A 23,241-nucleotide genomic window follows, 5' to 3' on the forward strand; every position below is an offset into this window, starting at 1 on the left:
TGATTGGTGCTGAGCGGGCGGAAGGGGCGGGGCTTCGTGCGCTCCCCGGGACGGAGTAAAGTTCGTTCTCAGACCTCGCGAGAAGACGGTGCGCGCGCGCGCACTCCCTTCCGCCTTCCCAATTCTCAGCGCTTGAAATCTCGCGGGGGGAGGGCTCAGGCCGAGTCTCGCGAGAAGCAGCAGTTATCTCGCGAGACTTGGCGGGTGCCCCCCTTGGGCCGAGGAGCCGTTTCGCTTTGGGAAGTGAGCGGGGGGCGCTGGGCCGGGCCGGGGCGGCGGGGACCGAACGGGGCCGCACGGTGGGAACCCGGTACTGAGGGTTGGGACAGGGCGGGAGGGAACCGGACACAACGGGACCGGGAGGGATCGTGGGCCCAGCTCCCGCCTTCCCGGGGCTCCCCCCGCGGCGGCGCTGCCCTCCGGGCCTGGGCCCCTCGGATGAGGCGCTGAGGCCCGGTGTCCTTCCCCGCCGCTCCCGGTTCCGTTCCTTTCCCATTCTCCCTCTCCCCGTTGTTCCCTTCCTCCTCGCTCTCTCCGTCCCGCTCCCCATGCAGCAGGAGGTGCCGGGGGGCGGTGAATGGTTCGAATAGAGGGAGGCTGAGGGAGTTGGAAAGTCGAGGAGGATTTGGAGGAGCGCCCCCGCCTCCCCCTGTCCCAGCACAGTGGAGGAGGAGGAATGCCAAACCAAGAGAGACATGGGGGGAAGAAGGATGGGGGCGGCGGGGGGACCTCGCTGCACTCATCGGGCAGCTCCAATAGCAAGGAGAGGCACCGGGTGGCTTCAAGGCATAAGAGGCATAAATCCCGGCACTCCAAGGAGTCACCGTTGGCCGCCCAAGAGACGGCGGCGCCTCTGGGAGCTGTGATCAAACCGTTGGTGGAATACGATGATATCAGTTCGGATTCGGATACGTTCTCGGATGATTTGGCCCTTAAGTTGGACAGGAGGGAGAATGAGGAGAGGAAAGCGGATAGGAGCGAAAGGACGCAGAAACATCGACACCACCAGCACAAACGTATCCGTGAGCTGATGAAGAGCAAACAGGCAGAGAAAGAGAGGAAGTTGGAAAAGAGCCTGGAGGCCTCCAGCAGGTCCGGGTCTACCAAGGACAGGGTATCGGGGTCCTCTAAGAGACTGCTTGAAAGCGAGGAGCACCCGAAGGCCCCGTCCTCAAAGAGCAGCAACAAGGAATCCCGCTCAGCCAAAGCGCACAAGGAAAAGTCCAGGAAGGATCGGGAGCTCAAGTCCAGCCACAAAGAGCGAAGTAAAAGCCATCGGAAAAGGGATGCTCCCAAAAGTTATAAAACCATTGACAGTCCGAAACGGAAATCTAGAAGTCCCCATAGAAAATGGTTGGACAGCCCAAAATTGGATGACAGCCCTTCTGGAGCTTCCTACGTCCAGGAGTATGACCTCAGCCCGCCCCGCTCTCATACGTCCAGTACCTACGATCCCTATAGGAAGAGCCCCGGCGGCTCGTCACGCCGGCAGTCCATCAGCCCACCCTACAAGGAACCCGTGGCCTACCAGTCCAACACACGGTCTCCCAGTCCCTACAGCCGGAGGCAGAGGTCCATAAGCCCCTATAATAGGAGGCGCTCGTCGAGCTATGAGAGGGGGAGTGGATCGTACAGCGGGCGCTCACCGAGTCCCTACAGCCGAAGGCGCTCCAGCAGCCCTTTTGCTGCCAAGCGTTCCGTGAGCCGAAGCCCCATAGCCAGGTGTGTGCTCTCCACTGTGACTTCTTCCTCTTGGGGACTGGGGGAGGGACTGGGGGGGGGGAAAGGATGCATTGGGGTGGCTGGGTGTTAACCCTATTCTGCATCTGGATTGGGCCTGCTCTGGAGCAGTGCCATGATTTGGCAGCACGGTGTGTAATCACTCTGGGTCAGGTTCGTTGCTGTTTCCTGCAGTGGTGCTCAGCCTTGAGGAAACACCTCCTGGCTGGCACTGAGCAGCATCCATGTTGGCTCCCAGCAGTGGCCAGGGACAGAGCGAGCCCCGGGGATTGAGTTACACTCACCTCTGGAGGTGGCCCCCTGGCAGGGGGGGAGCTCTGTGCAGCACAGGGCCCGGATGCTCCTCAGTGCTGTGCAGCTCAATGGGAGGAATGTGTTCACCTCTGCTGGAACCCCTTATCTGTTTGCTGCGTGTGGAAATCTGATCTCACTCTTTAGGAGGTTTGTTTGTATTCTGTGTGTTTTGCTCTTTCTGAACTGACTTTTTTTCTTTCCTCTCTCCCTGAATTAGATGAGCGCATGTAAACTCCATCTTTTCAGCTTAAACTTTTCCTTTCTCAGTACTAGAGTTACTACTTTCCCTTCTGAAATTGGGGCATTCTGGAAAAAACAGGTAGAAATCATCTACATTTTGTCTTTCTTTAGATAGTAATCTTGTTACAGAAGGAAACTATTATTTGAAGGCTGTGTTGACTCTGTTTTATTTCAGATGCTCATTAATCTTCCTGTTACATACACAAATATGTGGTCTAATGTTTTTTCTTTCTAGCTTTGGATTCTGTTAAGTGAGTTTCCTGTTGTCACCATGGGTGCTGCGGAGCTTTGGTTGTAGCTCCATGGCAATTAAGATGCGACCTGGAATGTAATAACTATAGAACTGCTCTGCACTGTGCTGCATCCTCTGCTCCAAATATGAGCTGTGTGGAAGGAGGCTGCTCCAGGATGTGCTTGTGAGCAGCAGGTCTCTATTCCTTGGGGGTTTCTTGAGTTGAGCCTTTACTCTTAAAGCTTTTCCCTTGAGGTATTTTGTTGTCCATGGGGCAGTTGAGTTACAGCCTCTGTCCTCACTGTGAGAGATGCACTGTTTTCAGCTTCCTGGAAGCTGTTAAGTAAAATCTACCTCTTCTCCTGTGATATTTGGAAGCAGAAGTTATCCTGGCCCTCTCTTAAATCTCTGAGGTAATGAGGGATAGTCCTTGACATCTCTTTACCCTCCCCTCTATCCTTTCTGCTGTATGGTTGCACAGCTCTTGGAGACTCTTTGCTAATGCTTTTGGAAGAGTAAAACCAACAGTTATACTTCATGGTATGGTTGTGTGTTATGGCATCTGTTTAATGTCCACCTTTAGTCCCATGCAGGAGGAAACCCACCTGGCAACTAAAGTGTGTATGAGAGGTTCTGTCCCCAGGCTGCTCTGTTGTACTTCCAACATGAAGCTTGCTCTTTCAGTAAATGGCTGGTTGCATCTGTCTTGAGAAATCAAGCTCTTATCTATTCCTGATCTTAATTATGGGAACAACTTTGAAGCACTCTGTGCTGCTCCTCTGTACTCGCATACTCATACAAGAAACCTTTCCAGGGTATCTCTGATTCGCTGATGAAATGCTTGGAACCCCCAACCAAAGCAGATTCCAAAGGTTGCTTAGTGTTTACGCTTGGCTTGTATTGAGTTCTTTGGGTCTGTGACTTCAATTGGTAGCCTGCTGCTCTTCTCCCTTTCCTGAGCTGATAGCTCTGTGTGTGATGATAGTTCTTTGTGTGTTGCATCCTTATGAAGCAGGATGAAAACTGATGTGTTGCACCTTCAGAAAATACCCTTCTGAAGTGAATCATATTAAAAGGACAGAGGGAATTGAATGTGTTTTCCATATGTTGGGTGAATTGTGAGTTGTAATTCATGCGTTGGTTGTGCTTCGTTGAGCTCACAACCTGTGTGCTCAAGCAGTTGGTGTAAGTTTATGGTCAGATGTCTGTGCAGGAAGTCACAGCTGCTCCCAGCTGCCTGCTGCCACCCCTCCAAGGCTGCTCAGGAGCTCACCTGGAGGCAGACATCAGCTGAGCTCCAACCCCAGCACCTCTGAGCTTGGCTTTGGTTGGCTGCTGTAGATGAGAGTGGATAGAGGCAGCTGAGTGCTCTGAGCAGCTGGTGCTGACCACCCTCCCTATGGAGGGGCAGGAGTGGTTTGGTAGGGGAGCATCTGGAACTGGCACACTCATGTATTGAACACCTGACTGTGGCCTAAGTCCTTCAAAGGAGGTAACACAGGCTTTTCTGGGGCACTGCATTATTTCTGCTGGCTGAAAATACGAGCTGTTTTAGTTTGTCTTAGCGCGTTCTGTGTTTTCTTTAATCTCCATGTCCAATCTACAGTGTTAGGAAACTGAATCAAAGTGCTGTGCTGGTTGGAGAGAAGACAGAGCGTTTGCATTTCAAATGGCTATGCAAAACAACTTGCTTTCAATTTAGGAGAAAATAGGGATGATTTGGTCAGCGGGGAAAATAACAGATGTGGTTTGCCGTTCCTCCTTGCTATTGCAGCTAAAACTAGAAGAAAAAGTTCTGGAGTCATTCAGCTTGTTGAAGGTGGGTTGTGATCTAAGAGTAGCAGCCAAGTGTCCATGTGCATGTCAGATTTCTAGAGGATTCTTCATCATTGACAGCTTTGTGTTAATTCATGGTCATCACAGTTAGTTTCTTGTGTCTCTGATGTCCAGTGCTGATGCAGAAATTGACTTGCTGTGCTGTCTGTTTCAGAACGTGGCCCTGCAAAGCAGTTCAGTTGGTGTAACTGGTAGGGGTGGGAGGCACAGGAAGGTGAGCATTGGTGAGTCTTAAATCCAAAGAACTGCTATAGGGAATACTAATCCCCAAACCGTTTGTGGTTGTAGCAAGCTACATCCTTATAGGATCCATTAGGGGTGTCTTCCTTAGCCTGCAAATGTCTCTGGGCACAGTGGAGCTCCTGGCAACTTCACTGGTGAACTGCTGTCCAGGCAGCAAGCTGTGCCTGGGACAGTCAATTCATCAAGCAGGAACCTTGGAAAAAGCCATGATCCTGAGGCAGCACCACAGAGCAAGGACTGCCTACAGCAGGGGCTGTTCTGTGACCACAGTGATTTGGGTTGTTTTTGATCAGATGCTCTGAGTACTGTAAGAGAAACTCTTCTCTCACTTGTCAGCTAACACAACCCTGTTTCCTCCCTAAGCAGAACAGACAGCCCTGTCTTATGGTAACAGAGGGCATGCACTGGAACTACCAGTTTCCATTTCCGTTGTGGTTTCAATGCTGTTCCTCCATCAGCCCCCACTATATACCAATGTAGACCCCCTGTGTTGGAGTTGAAGACTGAGACCCTCTGAACATCCCCCAACAGAATTAAAAGTCCTTTTTTTAGTGTTGTTTTCTTTCCTTCCTGAATCACAATATGCAAATGTAAGTTCTGATGATGGTAAAAGAACCAGGGGAAGAATGAACTTGAAGCGAGACGTTTCCTGAGGCGCCGTTCCCGTGGGGGCAGCCATATTTTATCTTTTGTTTCCCCTAAAGCTGTACCTAATGACTATGGAAGATTTGTAAACTGCCAGCTCCTAATCTCAACTGAACTCTTCTGTTTGGTGTGTGCAGCTCCTGGACTGTCTTCCAACCTCTGCCTTACTGGTGTGGCTATAGGGGTAGGTGGATGCTGACCTGGAGCTCACACTGCTCAGCAGTCTGGTTCTGCTGTCTTTATTCTCTCCTGGTAGGTTTGATGCCCGACTGAATGCAGCTGACCATCAATGGGGTCTGTGGTGTTTCACAGAGAGCTGCTGATGTTGGGGAGCAGCTCAGAGATTGAGAGGTATTTGTGTTTCATTTCTCTTCTTTTGCTCGCAGGAAGTCTGTGAAGTCCCGAAGCCGAAGCCCAGGATATTCGAGGCACTCATCATCTCACAGCAAAAAGCAGAGGTCTGGGTCTCGCAGTCGCCATTCCAGTATATCACCCACCAGGCTGCCTCTGAACTCCAGTCTGGGGGCAGAGCTCAGCAGGAAGAAAAAGGAACGAGCAGCAGCAGCAGCGGCGGCAGCGAAGGTGGATGGGAAGGAGGCAAAGGGCTCCCCTATTTTCCTGTCAAAGAAGGAGAACAGCTTAGCTGAACTTAAGGAGTCTGGAACGGAATCTAAAAAGGTCATCAAAACTGTTAGATCTGAAAAGTCATCTTCAGATACGGAATTAGTTAATTTACTGTGTTCGAATGCAGAGACTAAAGCACCTGCAGAGACAACAAAAACCAAGGCAGAGGAGAACTCGGAAAGGAAACATCCTGTTCCAGTTAGAGATTCGAAACAGCCGGGAACAAAAGACTTGAAGCCTGTAGCAGTGACAGAGGACCTTCGATCTCCAAAGGAGACAGACACAGCAGAGAAGGAGATTCCACCCCCTCTGCCCTCCATCAAATCACCTCCTCCACCTCTGCCCACCACCACGCCGCCGCCTCCGACTCCACCGCTGCCACCTCTGCCTCCATCACCTGCTGTTCCACCTTTGCCTCCATCCCAACAGACTCCCGTTCAGGTCCCTCCTTCAGTCCCAACATCTTTGTCATCATCTTCCCACCCAAGGACGTCTACTTTATCCTCTCAGGTGAACTCCCAGTCCTCTGTCCAGGTCTCTACAAAAACACAAGCATCTGTGACGGCTGCTATCCCACACCTGAAAACATCAACGTTGCCTCCGCTTCCGCTCCCCCCTATTTTAGTTGGGGAAGATGACTTGGATAGGTAAGGTCACACAGAGGGTCCTGTCTGTGTTTACAGGCACAGAGTCACAAGCAGGCAGGTTCTGGTGGTTGGTTTGGTGGTTGCTGGCTTGTCCTGCAGAGTGCTTTGAAGACTGTCCTATTGCATGGCCACTCCTGGCTTTGGCTTATCAGCTCTTTGTGGAGACCTCTATCATCCTGTGTGGGTAGTTCTGTGCTTTCTCACTGAGGAAGGGAGGGTTGGCTGCTCTTAATGCTCTTAATTTATCATGGTAATGGAGGATCCCAAGTTAAGGACCCCTTTGTGTTGCAGCCATTTGCACAAAATGCTCTTCTATTTAATTTACCCAAACCTGTACTTAAGTAACTGAAAAAGACCTTAACAATTCCAGCACAGGAATGTGGTTTAGAGCTATTTCTGGTCCAAATTGATGGAGTGTGCAGGCCATGCCCACATGTTAAAGAACAAAAGGCATTGGTTCAGCTTAAGCTTTGATTACTTAAGCAATGAGTATTTTATTAAACATTAAGAAGTAGGTATTGTTTGTTTGAAAACGGAGGAGTAAAACTGCACCAGCTTCAACTTACTTGTCTAAAAATGTGTGTGTATGTGTGTCCAAGAGCTGATCTCAAGAGAAGAGCAGGCATTAAGTTGTGGCTGTTGTGTTTGCAGCTGTAACTGATGCCTGTCCCTCTCTTACATGCAGTTGTGCCCTCTATCTCTACTGCATCCTGCATGTGTAGTGGCATTGCAGTGTGAGCTTGAAGTGGAAGGAAACCCTTTCTCCTATCAGTTCTAATCAGAACGTGCAGACTTAATCTTGTCCTGTAATTGTATATCTTGCTGCTCTGGATTTTGGCTGGCTGTAGCTTCTGCTATGAACTTGCCTGAAGAAACTTGCTCTGCTTTTTTAATTGATTGGTGTAGCACTGGCTGTTGAACACACTGAGTGGATGCAGTGACCTTTTCCCTATAGAAGGATGGGAATCCTTTCCCATTCTTTCCCCATCTAAAGGATGGGCTCCCCAGCAGCTGTGGGGTGTGCCATGGGTTGCTCCCACTTGCAGCAAGCATGGCAGCAGGAGGAAGCAGCCCCATTTTGAACCAAGTGGTATCAGTGTAGTATGTGCTTGTTTGATGTTGCAATGAAGAATCCATTTGCTTGCATAGGTTTCTTGGGAACACCTGGCTGCCTTCACAGTGCAAACATAGTTAACAATACAGCCTGATTGTGTTCCTGGTATTCTGGAGCATGGAAGACAGGAGACTGTGTCTGTGTCAGGCTGTTGGCATTCGTGTTTATCATCCTTATGCTTGGGCAGCTCTCAAGTGTCTGTTTGGCTTCCTCACTTGAAAGAAATCCTGGTGAGAAGTCCAAATGTTCTGGCAGTAATTAAAACTATAGTGACCAGCTAATAGGAGATAACCAAGAAGCTGTAAAGTGCTAAATGATAGCAGTGTGTCTATGAGGATGTGCTGGGTGTTGGTCAGAGGGGGAGAAGGGAACCCCAGCAAGTGTGGGTGTCAGTGCCACAGCCCCACCAGCACATCAGCACTTCCCAGGGAAATCCTCAGGGTAAGTTTGTATTTGATGTGCATTGGGGACAGACTGCAGCTTTTCTTTTTGGTCACAGTCAAAGGGCTCAAGTCCAGCATGTGCTATATGATATTATATAGTATCAGAAGCAAATGGTTTTCCTCCAGAGGTGTGAGTGAGTGAGTGTGCCTTGTTTAGCTCTGCAAACAAGCAGTGACTTCAGCAGCAGCAGGATAAGATTACTCCCCATTCTTCCTCAGATGTCAGAGCTCAGTGCCTGGACAATATCTTGCTTTATTGTGCTTGCATCTTAACTATATTTCACAAGAGGTTTGCAGGTAAATTTGGCAGTGTCTGTTTGGAAAATCAGAAGTACGACCTGCTTCCAGCTCTTATTTACGTGGAGGTCTCAGTGCTGATGAGCATTAGATGGTAACACACAGCAAACCTCCTGCTGGCTGCCCAGGAAACAAGCCCTGGAATTGTTTGTATTGCTGGGATTTACATATAGGAATCCTTCCTGCTGCAAGCAAACATGAGAGTGAATTGAGTCTCTGCTGTTGAGACTCCTGCCAGTCTAAACTGAGCTTCTCTGCCCTCCATAATTTAATTAGGGAAAAATAATTCTGATCTTTCAGTAATACGCACAAGTTAAAGCTCTGTTTCAGTCCTTGCTAAGAAGTGACTTTCAGGGAGGTTTAGTTATGGTGGTTTGTGTGTTCAAATTCAAATGTAACGCTTTCCTGCCTGATTACTGTAAAATGTAAGACTGTTTTCTAATGTTACACTTTGCTATGCTAATTTTCCTAAGTTTATGCTCTCAAATAGAGAGCTTTTGTCCTACCGTAGGATTTTGTTTGCTTTGTTACCTCTGAAGTCTGATTTCTGTATTGTATCGACTTTTCGGGGTTTAGTCCAAAAGAGATTCTTCCTCCAAAACCTGTGAAGAAAGATAGAGAGCAGAGACCACGACACTTACTCACGGACCTCCCGCTCCCTCCAGAGCTCCCTGGAGGGGATCCATCTCCTCCTGACTCCCCGGAACCAAAGGCAGCCACACCACCTCAGCAACCCTTCAAAAAGAGACCAAAGTAAGGCTGACTCCCTTTATTCAGCTTTTTCCAAGTTATTGGGTTTTCTGTTTCTTCACGCTGCTGTCAGTCTGGGTTTCTAAAGCTTTGAGGTAGTGCTGTGGTCCACAAAAATGAAGTTGATAGTCCTGTTTTTGTACATAATCTTATTTCTTGTGGGTGGTTTTGTATTGGGACCACTCACAGCCGAGAGCTGCTTTGCCATCTGTTTTAGAATGAACAGCACACCTTTCTGGTAAGAAAGGATGGTGAATTTAATGCACCCAATGGAGGTGGCAGTTCAGGCTGAGTATTGAAGCTGTGGCAGACTGTTGTCCCTGATCCTTCCAATGGTAGAGACAGGTGGAGTGTGTCATGTTCTAATACTCAGCCACATCTACCCTGGAAGCTGTCTCAGTCTTTTGATCTGGCTGTAGCCTCTACACCAAAGAAACTTCCTGATGAGTATCCCTACATAAAGCTCTTGGTGCCTGTAGGAGGAGGTTGTTCACAATAGTAGAATACAGAATATTCTTACTCAGAATCAAGGCACATAATGAGGTCATTGTAGCAATCTGTGCAGTTACCTGCATGGGTGTGAGGGCAAATGGTGCATTTGTTTTTTAGGATACTGCCTAAAAACATCAGGTTGAGGGGTTGTGGGTGAGGTGGGGCGCATGGGTGTGTAACAGCCAATTCCATGGGTGTCTAACAGTCTCCTCCTCTTCTTTCAGAATCTGTTGTCCTCGGTATGGGGAAAGGAGACAGACAGAAAGCGACTGGGGGAAGCGTTGTGTGGACAAGTTTGATATCATTGGGATTATTGGAGAAGGGACGTATGGGCAGGTGTACAAAGCAAAGGACAAGGACACAGGTAAATGTGCCACGTGGCTTCAGGTTGACACCCCTCCCTTCCTCCAAGACCTCATTACTATGGGTCTGCATAAAACACTCCAGTGTTGATGGTGCTGCCAGGGAATGATGAATACCTGTAGAACCTGACATGGCTCCAGTGCTTGAATGGATATTTACGTAGTGGCTTTCAAAAGGGGTAAAAGAATGGAGGTTCTGACGTTAACTGAGCATCCAGCTGCCCTCTGTGCTTGTGAAACTGTGTACCCAGTGTGCACAGCTTGGCCGCAGCCACAGGTGCCAACTGAGGCCCTGCTGTTTAAATGTGCTCTGCTTGAGTTTTATTGTAGCAGAGCTTGTAAAAAGGGCTGGAGCTGCGTCTGGGGTGATTTCAGTTCACCTGTCAGATTTTTCCACTGAAGCAAATTAGGAGGAGCTCTGGTGTCACCTGTCTCGAGTTGCTGGCATGGTGGTAACACAAAATAGTTGAGCGGTAACTGAAGCAACTCTTTTGTTTCTTAATGGCTGTTGACTGTGTCCATAGTTACTTCCTGCTGGGAACCCTCAGAGTTGTTGGCAGCGATGTATGTACAAGCTCTGACACTGGTTTGTCCTGGCAGGTGAATTGGTAGCTCTCAAGAAGGTGCGGCTGGACAATGAGAAGGAGGGCTTCCCCATCACAGCCATCCGTGAGATCAAAATCCTTCGGCAGCTGATCCATCGTAGTGTTGTGAACATGAAGGAAATCGTCACGGACAAACAAGATGCACTGGATTTCAAAAAGGACAAAGGTATTTGCTGCAGGGTGTGATTTCAATTGGCCAAAATGGTGATGGAACCCCATTTGTTTGTGGATGTAAAACTAAGAATCCTTGTGTGTGTGTGTGTGTAGATTTGTTGTGTTCCTCCTTAATGTGTGGTTCCAGCACATTTGGCTTCTGAATATGCTTTAATTCCTCTTTTTCCTTGATCTCTCTTTTCTCATCTTAATTATTTTTTCCTGTATCATTCCAGGTGCCTTTTACCTTGTATTTGAGTACATGGACCACGACCTAATGGGGCTGCTAGAATCTGGCTTGGTACATTTCTCAGAGGACCATATCAAGTCTTTCATGAAACAGTTAATGGAAGGTCTGGATTACTGTCACAAAAAGAATTTCCTTCATCGGGATATTAAGTGCTCCAACATCTTATTGAACAACAGGTAACCTGGCAGGGATGGAGTTCTCTCCTGGCTCTCTCCCTTGTGCTGCCTCTGGGTTCTGCTGAAAGTACCCACTTGCTGTCTTCACTTGGAGTTATGCTCAGTAATAAGAACTGTCCATACAGCACAGAAACACAATCTTGTGTGTTTCCACCAGTGGTGTGACAGATAATTAAGTGGTGGGTTTCCTGGGTGCTGCCATTGGCTGGGACCACAGCTCCTGACACAAAGGGTGAGCAGCCCTAACTGCCTTCTATGGAGCTCACTGGTCTGTCCACATGAGACTCTGCTAGCTTTTGTGTTAGCTTAAATTAAATGGGTCTCTTTGTGCCCTTCATTTCCATGGCATTTTGGCAAAAATTCTGTTTATTGGAAACCATTGAGGGTTAAGGTCGAAAGCAGCAGATCTCTGTGAGTTCTCTCTTATTTAGATAGCAGTGTTTGGCAGAAATGTGCTTCATCACAGAGTGCTTTACAATCACTAATTTCTGTTAATGATCAAGATGCTGCCTGGATAACCCTAAGGAGAGGTTGTGGGAATAATGCTGCGTATAATTGCATCCACCTGTCTGGTTATCCCTCTGAAAAGGTTTCTCTGGTCTGTTGGGATGACTGTGATAGAAAGGAGACTGAAGTATCACATTTAGTTTCTTTGAAGCACTGCGTAGAATCTGATGTAGCCAAAAGTCACTGCTGCTCTTTAGGCCTTTCTGTTGCACTGAGGGGTTTCCTTACCTTTTACTGCCTGCAGAATGTGAGCCCAGCTGCAGTTTAAACCAGTGACTGTTTTTGTCTTTCAGTGGGCAAATCAAACTCGCAGATTTTGGACTTGCCCGACTCTACAGCTCGGAGGAGAGGTGAGATGTGGAGGGAATTAGTGATTACTCTTTGTGGGGGTTTCGTGGCTCTTGATGCCAATTTACATGTGGATGTTCCCTTCCAGCCGTCCATACACAAATAAAGTCATTACATTATGGTATCGACCTCCAGAATTGCTGCTAGGTGAGGAGCGTTACACGCCAGCCATAGATGTGTGGAGCTGTGGGTAAGTGTCTGGCTTTCATCTTCTGTTGTGGCAGGGCTGGTAACCTCATGCATATAGTGGTGGCAAAGGGAGGTAGCTTTTGACTTGTGCTTATCTCTGAAGCTGTATCTGTTCCAAGTAAACATTTTAAGGGTATTCCCATACTGAAAGTCAGTTTAAAAGAGAAGATAAAAGTATCTGTTCTTCCTCTTTAAAAACAGAATCAGCTGACCTTTGCTACCAACGTGCCATTTAGATCAGGAAGGGTGACAAACCTCTACTAGGGCTTCGTACACAGACAACAAAGACGTGAAAGTCAGGCCCTCCCAATTACTGCTGGAAGTTTTGGCTGTGAAGTCCAGTTGCTATTCAGCGTCCCGTGCCAAATGAGTGGGGTTAGCCCAGCTCCAGCAGACAGGTGTCTGTATCAGTCTGCAGCTATCTTTGGCACTGCTTGTCATTCCTGCCAGAAGGCCTGAGGGTAGATGTTAAGGACTGGCTGAGTCAGAGCTGTCCCCTGTCTCATTCTCTTTCCCTTACAGCTGCACAAATGTGTGTGTGCAAGGCTGTATGCTGTGCTTGGCAATGACCAGCAGCACACTGCTGACAGCTGAGGATATTTGGGCCAGCAGATATCCCCCAAATTTTGACAGTAAAGTTGGAAAGATAAGTGGGCTGAATCTGGAAGAAAATGAGATGCCTGCCTGTTTTTCTTCCCGTGGTATTAACACATCCTACTTTCCCTGCAAAGAGTTAAAGTGGGAAGCCTGTGACACGTTAACCAGACTGGTGTTATTTCCCAGCTGCGTAGAACTGGTGACTGTACACATAGGTTAGTTTGTCACTTCTCAACTACAAGCCCTGATGCAAATAACTCTCCCTGGACAGATCTGCTTCCGAACAGAAACACTGCAGTGTTCAAACGATCATCCCAAGGGTTTTCTGTCGTGACCTCTTGCTTTTCCTCTTTCCAGCTGTATCCTCGGGGAACTGTTTACAAAGAAGCCTATTTTTCAAGCCAATCTGGAACTGGCTCAGCTTGAATTAATCAGGTAAAGCATTGCACATGCATGCCTATGAGAAAGAGGTGCTGCAGTAACTGCTCATGCACATAGTTGCTGTATTATAAAAGCCCTCTTTCTCTAATCTGCCTGCAAAATAGGATCAGTAAACGACTGTAACTGAATAGGTGGGCATCTAGGTGTCTGTGCCTGTCACCCAAGTGTGTGGCTGCTAATGCATGCACCTTCAGTAGAATCTGTAGCTAGTTCAATGCAGAAATTGTGACTTTAAATTATGTCTTGCACTGAAAATTCACTTTGATGGATAGCTTGTAAGCTCAGGCGACGGTTTTTTCTCTTCCTTTTTAACCTGAGGTTTATCTGACCCTTACTATAAGTGTGCCCAGACCCAAGGCTATTGGTACTCCAGATTGCTTAGAAAGGAAATGTCTTCTCTTGAGCCAGTGTGACTCTTCTCTCTGTTTCACCTTCTGATCATACCCTGCTGTTCTTGTTCTCAGCCGGCTCTGTGGGAGCCCCTGTCCAGCAGTGTGGCCCGATGTCATCAAGTTGCCCTACTTCAACACTATGAAACCGAAGAAGCAATACCGAAGGCGCCTGCGTGAGGAGTTCTCCTTGTGAGTTTCCATAGCAGAGACCACGAGCAGCTGTGTGGGGGTTACGGCCTTCTGCTGCATTGTGTGACAGATCTGTCCTTTGGCTGTAGCCTGCCTGGCAGAATGAAGCAGTGCTTCCCATCCTTACCTTCTGGCCTCAGGCAGCTCTCACCATGAGGGATTTTTTTTCCATTTGTGGAAGGCTGGAGTGGACTCCCTGTGCATTAGAACTGTCTCATCTGTCTGAGGTGCCTTCTGGAGGGATTCCCTGCACACATGGGATACTCCTAGTGAGGGCCTGGCCTTGTCAGTCTGCACCTGGAGAGTGCACTTGACAGTATGGCATTCTCATGGTGCTGAGGCTGTCTCTCTTCAGAGATGTGCTCTCTGGGGGGAGGCTGTAATTGTGTGATTATCTTGTGGGATTCGTAGCAAAGTTGCTCTTTGTAAATGAGGGAAAATTAGACTAAAAATATTGCATATCTGTTGCTTGTTCTGGTGATGTCTTTGGGCTGTGCATCACTTAGATATTTGTGCAGTCCAAACTTATTGCTCTTGAGCATGAGGTGGCTCTCATAAAGGCTGTTGCTGCTCCGTTCAGAACAATCCCTTAGCTCAGCCATATTTTCCACTCTCTACACAGCATTCCTTCATCTGCTCTCGACCTGCTGGACCACATGCTGACGCTGGACCCTGGCAAGCGCTGCACAGCAGAGCAGGCCCTGCAGAGTGACTTCCTTAGGGATGTTGACCTCAGCAAAATGGCACCTCCAGAGTAAGTTCCAGCTGGCATCATTCACTGCAGTGGGCTCTGCTAATGAACTTCAGGAAGGACCCACTGGTTTGGTTTTGCCTTCCTGGTTGGAATTAAGTTATGATTTCTGGACTTGATTCTTGACTCAGCCCCTGGTTTGGTCAGATGGCTCAGCAAATTGCTCTTGTGCTGCTGTTTGTTATTTTGTTGTTTTGCCTGGTTTTTATAAAGCTCAGCTTAATGCTTGTAAGGTGCTCCAGAACTGTTGGAAGGTATGGGAATAGCATGCAGCAAATCCCTGTCCTCTGTGCCATGGAGGATGGGACGGCCTTGTTGATGAATCTGCTTGTTAATTGGCTAGAAGAGTGCAATGTTGCTCAAGAGCCACTGCTGGCAGCTCTTTTCTCCCACCTCAGTCAGGCTATAAAACTCTGCTATAGCTTATTTGCATGCAAGAATAGCAGTAGCTTTGAGATTCCCATTTCCTTCAGGGTTATTAAAAGCAGCTGCTTTCTCCAAGCCACCATACTCTCAAAGCTGAGTGTGTGTTTGATTGGGGGTGGGAGGAGGTGTATGGTAGCAAACCCAGTCCATTCAGGAGTGAGACTCCATTGCAGATTACATGGTTCATGTGCAATTGGGCTGCCTCCCCTTGCATTCTAGCATTCACCCCTTCCTTCTGGGCTTAGTATTATAGCTGGAACAACTGCACTTCTCATACAGCAGTAGTAATTTTCAGCTGTCTTCATATCTGTTTTTGATGCTGTGTTTTTTACCTGCCAAGTCTTGTTCTCTTTCAGCCTTCCCCACTGGCAGGATTGCCACGAGCTGTGGAGCAAGAAACGACGACGGCAGCGGCAGAGTGGGATTGCAGTGGAAGAGCCACCATTATCAAAAGTTTCTCGGAAAGAAACTACCTCTGTTACAAGCACAGACACTGTCAAAAACAACAGCAGTCCTGTGCACCCACAGCCTGCCCAGCTCAAAACAGAGGCTGGTGCTGGAGATGCAGTAGGTCAGTGACTTGTCTGGCCTGCAAAAGGCTCCTCTTGATGTTCCCTTCATGCTGTCTCCAGTCTGTAGTGGGTGTGGGATGCTCATGTCCCTCTTTCAAGGCAGTCTGATTCTTTGACCTCTACTTCTGCAGGAAGGGCACTCCAGAATCTTTCTGTTCTGACCTTTTTTTGTTGGCTGCAGAGCACTCTGCCTGGTCTTCAGAAGTTGTTACTGGTTCACATGCATGCTTTCTTAGAGAATAATTCAAGGAATCTCTGAGTCTCTTTGACCAGGGAGGTAATAGGTAACAGGCTGGTGGGAACAGCCATCTAAACAATGTGCAAATGAGCTGAAATTTGATCCTATTGATGAAATACATTAAGATGAGGAAAAAAGATTAGTGACTGATGGGCAAGAATGGATGTTAATGCACATTGTTGCTTACTGAAGACATCAGTTGGTCATAAGGACTTGCTTATGCGCTGCTGCCAAAACCACATTCAACATTCTGGTGTCCCAAAAATAGTTGGAAGGGAGATATTATGATTCTTGGGAATGTGGAGATGTCCAAAGCTCTCCAGACCGTGCTGATTGTTCTCTGGAAGCCTTGCACAATACCAGATAGGGCTGAAGATTCCTTTGTGTCAAATGTTCTGCAGACAAGTAGCAAAGAAGACAGTTCTTGCTCCAGGGAATGCGCAATCCATGTGTTCAGTGAAACATGGCAGATGGACAAAAGGCTCTGGTTGGATTAACAGACACAGGAACAGTATTAGTTGCCTACCAGTAAGGGGGGCTTAATTTGAAGCTTCTAAAACCAAACCTGTGCACCCTGCTTGCTAAGGAGACTGACTTGCAGGGTCAATGTGAAGGGTCACACACCCTTGTCACACAAGGAGGCTCTGGTCCGGCATGGTGCAAAGGGGAGGTGACATCGTGTAAAGATTGTATTCTAGGCTGACCTGGCTGCTTGAAGGTCAGGATGGAACCTTCTGATCCCAGGCCAGCTTTCAGAGAGGAGCTGCTTCTGCATGACCTATTTTATTTGCTGCACTGGTGGAACACACCCTTCTTCCATCCCAAACAGGTTCTGTACTGGGAACGTGCTTTCTAGTGCAGGAAGGGGGAGGTGCTGCTTTGATTACTGCGAGATGAGCTAAAGGCTTTCAGTCACATCCCTGAGCCTGCTGCCCTCACTGCATCTCAGCAGTGTGATCCTTGGGGTGCCCACAGTTAGGGGAAGGTTTGGTTCAGCTGTGCTGTTCTGAACGAGCAGCTGTGTGTGGTTCTGTTGGTGGTGGATTGGGGGGGCAGTGACAAAGCCTCCCTCTGCTGCTAGCAGAGCAGTACTGAACTGTAGCCTTGGGTGAGTGCAGTGTGTGAGCAGTACCACGGGGTGCTGCTGCAGTGCTGTTCAGATCTGATCGCAGGCTGGAGGGGGGCAAAGCTGATGGTGGAAAGCTGAGCAAAAACTGTCTTGGAATCCTACTGCAGCCTGCATGCCTTCCCCAGGCCCACGGAGAAGAGGGTTTTGCTGTTGTGTACAGTGTCATGATTACAAACTGGTCAGACGCAGCGTTCTCTGACCTTTCTGTGATGTTTTTCATGTTTCCAGCAGGCCTTGGAGAAATCACCCAGCAGCTGAATCAGAGTGAGCTAGCTGTTTTACTGAACTTGCTGCAGAGCCAGACTGATCTGAGTGTCCCACAGATGGCCCAGCTGTTAAATGTACATTCTAACCCAGAGATGCAGCAACAGCTGGAGGCTCTCAACCAGTCCATCAACGCTCTGACAGAAGCCACAACTCAGCAGCAGGAGTCTCAGGCAGCAGCAGCAGAGGAAGCCATAGAAGAGCCACCCACGGAGGCCCAGCCACCAGAGGAGCAGGTGACTCCAGAAGCAGCTGGTGCTCAGGGAGACATGCAGAACGTGCTGGCCGTTCTGCTCAGTCAGCTGATGAAGAGCCAGGAGCCTGTCCTAACCCTGGAGGAGAGCAATGGGGAGAAGAGCAGCGAGCAGCGGGGGCTGAGAAAAACCCCTACAATGCATCAGGAGGAAAGCACAGGTAAATAACCGTCAGCACTGCTTGTGCATCTCGGATGCCATTCATCTGATTGAAAAACTCAAGCTGCCATATGAGTGCCTGTGGTTCAGCTGTGACCAGGAGGAGCTGAGGCACCTGAGAGCTGTGTTGGGGTGGGGGGAGGCTGGTGAAAGTGGGCCATGGGGTGAGGATGGGAGGAAGGAAGCGCTGGGTGTCAGAACGTGGCCAGGGTTTACACACCCAGGTAGGCTTCTTGCACAGTGCACTTATGCAGGTTTCCCTGTTTTACTGGTCCCAAATATTTTTTCCCCCGTTACCTTCCTGCTCAACGGAGTTTAAACAAAAGAAAAGTAGTAAAGAATGTGAGAAGCAAAATACTGTAGAGCCCTTTGAGGGAGGGATGGTGGCACATGGGCACCCAGCTCCCCAGGTTCACTTTGCATAGGGTTGAGCTGTGAGCGCTCAAGTTGTGCAGCTTTGAAAGCTGAGGCTGTTATTGAGCAAGTTAGAGCCATGCTTAAAGACCTGCCCAAAGAAGCAGCGAGCTGATGGATCCCATTCCCAGAGGTGAGTGTAAATATCTCCATGTCTTTTTTTTTTTGTTGTTGTTGTTTTCTTGTTGATTTCTCGAATTATTAGCAACATCCTGTGACGACCTCACCAAATAGTAGAAGCGCCTCCTGAGTCATGTCTCAGACTCTCCAGGGAGCCTCTTTTGGCCCGATACACAACTCTGCAATGTAGCTGAACGTGCTGTGTTCTCGTGCCTTCAACTCACCCGCCCACCACGAGCCAGTTGTGATTGTGCTTTTTTTTTTATCCTTCTTTTACCTTTTTTTTTTTGCCCTAGTACTGGAATATAATTAGGTGACTGTAGAGCAGATTCAATGGAATTACCTTGTTCTCTGTTTATAATTATTTTCGATGCTGCGCTGTCCCCCAGATCAGCTTAGCTTTAAAATTACCTGAAGATTGTTTTCTGGATCTAGTTTTAAAGTGGACTGATGGATACGGGTGGAGGGGTGGTCCTGGAAGACTACTGGTTTTCACAATAAAGTTTGACCTTTTTAATAACCACTTTTGCCCATGATTTGAGGATCTGATTCGAGCAAGGTGTTGGTGGCCTCTCCACGTCATTGCCAGTCATCACCTTATTGCCCCGTGGCCGATGCTTTTGTTGGTGGGTGAGACCAAAGCAGCGCAGTGGTGTCGCTCTGTGGGTCAGGGCTGGTTTTGTGAGCAGGGTTTGGTGCACGAGGTGTCACCCCTGGCCACGGTGCTGCCCCAGCAGGGAAATGCTGCTCTCAGCTTTTTGCACCAAGCTGCTTTGTGAGCTGGCGGGGCTGCCCTGCGAGGGATGCTCTTGTCCAGATAGGAGGAATCCTCTAGAAATAGGAATTCTTGTTGCTTCAGGTCTGCTTTGGGGAGGGTGAATGGGAGGGGGAGGCTGACCCAGGTGTTGCAGGGCTGCAGGTAGTTGTGGGCTGAGGTTTTTGGACTGTACTTAACAAGGTGAAACCAGCAAAGTCCCCATGAGCAAAAGGGGCTGAGAGCTCCTCAGGGCTGCAGACAGCAGCTGGCACTGGGGGTCAGGGCTGCTTCTTGCCTTCCACCCTCCCATAGGGCACACGGTGGCACGCAGTCGGTGCCAGGCAGCGCAGCATTGGGGTCCCTTTGCTTTCCAGGAACACTGCTCCGTGCAGCTCTGCATCTGGCTGCCTCCCCGTTAGCCTTTGATCCAGGAGCAGGAATTCCCTCTGCGGGTGCCCATGTGTTAGGACAGCTGTTGCTGAGTGCTTGGGAGCGTGGGGGGGACCGGGGTGAGAGCGGGGAAGAACATTAATGAACGTGAGCAGTGATTTCACACCGCATGGCAGCTTTTAGGATTCTCCGCCTCTTTTTGCTTTGCCTTTCCCAAATGCTTCCTGGAGAGCGGTTGGTCTCTGTAGGGCTGTTTGCTTTTGGTTTTACTGGGTAGGAATGTATTGCTATCTGCTAGCGCGTGGTTGTTAAGATGTTGTTTAAAAGGAGTAACCCTTCCACAGCATGTCCTCCTCGCGTTCTCCCACCAGAGAAGAGACCCCCAGAGCCCCCCGGACCTCCACCACCGCCGCCTCCTCTCTCCGAAGCCGATCTCTCCAGCGCAGCCCCGGAGCTGAACCCGGCCGTGACAGCTGCTCTGCTGCAGCTCTTTTCCCAGCAAGAGGAATCTCTGAGCCACGCCGAGCACCAAGCAGCCCGCTCTGCTGACTACGGCAAGTCCCACTCGTCCAGGACTTACAGCACTGAGGGCTCTGATGGGGGATTCGGGACCGAGGAGCTGAACTCTGGCCAGACTCTGCTGGAACCCTCTGCCCAAAGTGTGGGGAAAAGCAGGACCTTCTTGGGCTCCGTGAGCCACCTCGGGGAGACGAGCAGTTACCAGGGCATGGGCTCTGTCCAGTTCCCAGGGGACCAGGACCTTCGCTTCACCAGAGTCCCCGTGGCGCTGCATTCGGTCGGTCAATCCTTCAGCAAAACAGAAGGGAGCAACAACACGCTGGTTCACCCGGAGGCCAAAATCCAAACCTACGGCGAGCTGGGTGCGGGGACGGCCGCCTCCAGTGGGGCAGGAACCGGGCACAGCTGGGGGACCCCGGCCCAGGCTGCGCCCTATGGGAAGACGTATCGCGGGCCGGGCCGGGTGCCCTCACGTGGGGGCCGGGGCCGGGGGGTTCCTTATTGATGCTCATCCTCTGCCCATCAGCTCCCTCCTTTTGCTTCTGACCGTAGCGCCGTGATGTTGGCCGGGTCTCGGCCGTGCTCAGCTGCTGCAGCAAAGCTCTGTGTTGCATCCCTCGCTCGCCCGGCGCCCGATGCCTTCTTTGCAGTGCGGCCAGAGCTCTGTGCTTGGTTAGCGACAATAAAACGGAGCTCAGCTTCGTGCCCTGAGCCAGCAGATGGTTCGGGGGGGGGGGGAGCTGTGTGAAATGGGATGAATGGAACAAACCCGCCTCGGGGTGGGGGGAAAAGGAGGAAATAAAGCAACGAGGCGAGCTGAGGCTGCGGTGCATTGCACAGGGAGGAGCTGGGCAGGGTTCAGGTAGGGCTGAGGGCTGGCATCATCCCGAAGCAAAATGGTTTTTGTGTTTAAACCCCCCCCTACTTTAATGGAAACAAAAAGACAAAAGGAATGGAATAAGGAATGGAATGGAAGCTGTGGATGATGCAGGGACCCACAGCTTGGGATGCTCAGGGGGGGCTATATGTGTGTCCCCCCCCCCATGGCTCTGCAGCTGGAGGATGCTGGTGTTGTGAAGGGTCTCTTTGGGTTTCTCTCCTGTCGTGGGGTTGCAGTGGGAGCTGTTTCCTGGTATTGGTTGCTTGGTTTGTTATCCAACCCCCTTCCCCCCATTTCACCTTTTGGTTTGGTTTTTATGTTCAACGCCTCCCTTCCAAAACAGGAATTCATTAAATATTGGAAGAAAATAATGACCAAAAAGATGAGAAATGGAACAATTCCGGTGGGGTCCTGCCCGAGATCGTGGCGGCTCCTGCTTCCCATCAGCTCATCCCCAGGGCCTGGCGTTCCTATGAGCTCCTCTGGTTGGGTTGTGATGGAGGAAGCACCGACCGCAGTCCTCCTCGTTGTCCACCTCAATGAGACAATAAAACAAAGGTACATCTTGATGTGCTTTAGTTGGTCCTCCTCTTCCCCCCCCCCTCCTATGGCAAACATAGAGTTGTTCATTTAATTTGAGCTGACAGTGTTCTGAAGTGCTGAACAGATGGGAGTCCATGGGGCTGCAGGACCTGGGCGATGCTGCCAGGCTCAGGTTTGGGGGGGGGTTCAGGTTCTCCCCATTGAGTTTCCCTTTGGTTCTATGGCCGGTTGATGCCTGATGTGCAGGAGGGGGGCGTTGAGGGGAGGGGGGGTTCTATGTGATGCAGGGTGCACTAAATAAAGCAGGGGGCCTCTCCAGAGTTGGGGTTTATTTTTGTTGTTGTTGGTTTAAATTCATATATATTATATCTCTTAATTTCCACCACGATGCTGCTGGAGCCCCCTTGGTGTTGCTCTGCCTTTATTCCCTGCTCCGTCCCATTGCAGCTCTGAACCTTCTTAGGGTGGCTGGTGCTTAATGTTCCCTATGGGGGGGGGCAGCTCTGCAGAGGGCTGAGCCTTAAAGCAGCAGCACTGTGACCCCATAGGGCTGAATTTGGGGCTTTGAGCTCAAAATGGATTTGGGGGGGGTTGGGTTGGGGGGGCTCCTGGCCCTGAGCAAGGGCTGCAAAGCGCCTTCTGCATCAGCTGCTCCCCCCTAAGTCTTGTTATGGGGCTGGGGCAGAGCCCATGGGGGGGGGGGCTTCTCCCTATAGACACCCAGCCAACCTGACCATCAAGGCTACCTATATCAGGACACAGAAGGACCCCACACATCACCACCACAGTCAGGCTGCTCCCCCACCCCCCCGCCCCCCATCCCTACCATTTTTCACTGTTTTTGTTGTTTTTTGTTGGTTTTTTTTTTAAGGGGGGGCTCCGTACAAAGAAGACAAAAGGATTTCTGAGCTTGGGGGGGGGAGGATGATGAGTTTCATAGGCTGAGTGGTCTGCAGAGGCTGGGGGGGGGTGATGGGGGGCAATGTGCCGCCCACCTTCATTTGGAGAACACGGCGCCTTTTTTCTTTGGGGTTGTACCTTTGTTCTGTACAGATATTTTGTAATATATTAAAATCGACAACGATGACAAAACCCAACCATTGCTTTTTTTTTATTATTATTTATTTTTAACACCTTTTTCAGTTTATAAGAATGGAAAGTGGAGATTAACAGGAGTTAATTCACTCCTGTTCCTGCATGGGCCTGTTTCTCCATCACCCTGCATTGCTGTGCTCCTGTGTTCCCCCCCCGCAATTATTTGCTAATGGGGCAGGGCTGGCCCCTCCTTATTCCCCAAGCCTGGCTGTGCTGTGTGTGCACTGAGACCCCCCCCATGAATCCCCATGGGTTCTCCCTCTCCACACTCCTTCCGGGTGGCCGATATGGGGTGAATGGCTGCCCTGGGGGGGCTATCATGCTGCTGTGGTGCGCCCAATGACCCTGTGCTCGAGTGGATTTGACGTGCAGCAATGGGGGCTCAGGACTTGGACCCCCCCACCCAGGGGGTGTCCCTGTGCCCTATGGCTCCACGTGCTGTGCCCGTGCCTTCCCCGCCTTTCCCCCCCCCCCCCAGCCCGCCGACCCATCTCCCCTCCAGCCCCCGCTCCCTACTCACGACCGGTTTAGCATCTCCGCCGCTGACACGATCTTAAAGATACTATCCGGTGCAGATGGCGGGGGGCGGGGAGGCCTGCAGTCGCCGTCTCTTGCCTTGGGGGGCGGGGAGCAGCGGAGCGAAATGCCAGCGCTCCACCGGACGGGCTGCCCCTCCATTCACAAGCAGGATCACACTGGGAGGGGGTATCCATCCTATATCCATCCCATATCCATCCCATATCCATCCCATATCCATCCCATATCCATCCCATATCCATCCCATATCCATCCCATATCCATCCCATATCCATCCTATATCCATCCTATCCATCCTTCCACCCTCATCACCCGGACACAGCATAAGGATGCTCCCATAGTAAAGCCTTAACGACCCTCACGTCGTGCCCACTTCCCTTAAGGACC

At 50.0% G+C, this 23,241-nt stretch overlaps 1 protein-coding gene across 6 annotated transcripts; it reads left to right on the top strand.

Annotated features, from left to right (window-relative positions):
• Positions 1-178: 178 nt before the first annotated feature.
• CDK12 (cyclin dependent kinase 12) lies at positions 179-21,290 on the top strand. 6 transcript variants are annotated; one of them, XM_015885831.1, is made up of 14 exons: positions 179-1,722; positions 5,617-6,501; positions 8,932-9,108; positions 9,822-9,961; positions 10,560-10,730; positions 10,954-11,143; positions 11,944-12,000; positions 12,087-12,188; positions 13,142-13,219; positions 13,690-13,806; positions 14,429-14,560; positions 15,340-15,554; positions 17,151-17,600; positions 19,625-21,290. In XM_015885831.1, the coding sequence occupies exons 1-14, from the start codon at positions 677-679 to the stop codon at positions 20,302-20,304; spliced, it is 4,440 nt and encodes a 1,479-aa protein (XP_015741317.1). In that variant the 5' UTR covers positions 179-676; the 3' UTR covers positions 20,305-21,290. The 6 variants fall into 6 exon arrangements, with proteins under 6 accessions (XP_015741317.1, XP_015741319.1, XP_015741318.1 ...); XM_015885833.1 differs by having other exon boundaries at positions 19,652-21,290; XM_015885832.1 differs by having other exon boundaries at positions 17,154-17,600.
• The last annotated feature ends 1,951 nt before the right edge of the window (positions 21,291-23,241 follow it).

This window comes from Coturnix japonica, chromosome 27, assembly GCF_001577835.2.
Source record: "Coturnix japonica isolate 7356 chromosome 27, Coturnix japonica 2.1, whole genome shotgun sequence".
In the NCBI taxonomy this organism is placed as follows: domain Eukaryota; kingdom Metazoa; phylum Chordata; class Aves; order Galliformes; family Phasianidae; genus Coturnix; species Coturnix japonica.

Excerpts from the sequence above, each read along its gene's own strand:
- CDK12 (XM_015885831.1), top strand. The coding sequence starts at position 677 with ATGCCAAACCAAGAGAGACATGGGGGGAAGAAGGATGGGGGCGGCGGG. Across the intron at positions 1,723-5,616 it reads AGCCGAAGCCCCATAGCCAG|GAAGTCTGTGAAGTCCCGAA; the intron begins GTGTGTGCTCTC and ends TTTTGCTCGCAG. Across the intron at positions 13,807-14,428 it reads CTGCGTGAGGAGTTCTCCTT|CATTCCTTCATCTGCTCTCG; the intron begins GTGAGTTTCCAT and ends CTCTCTACACAG.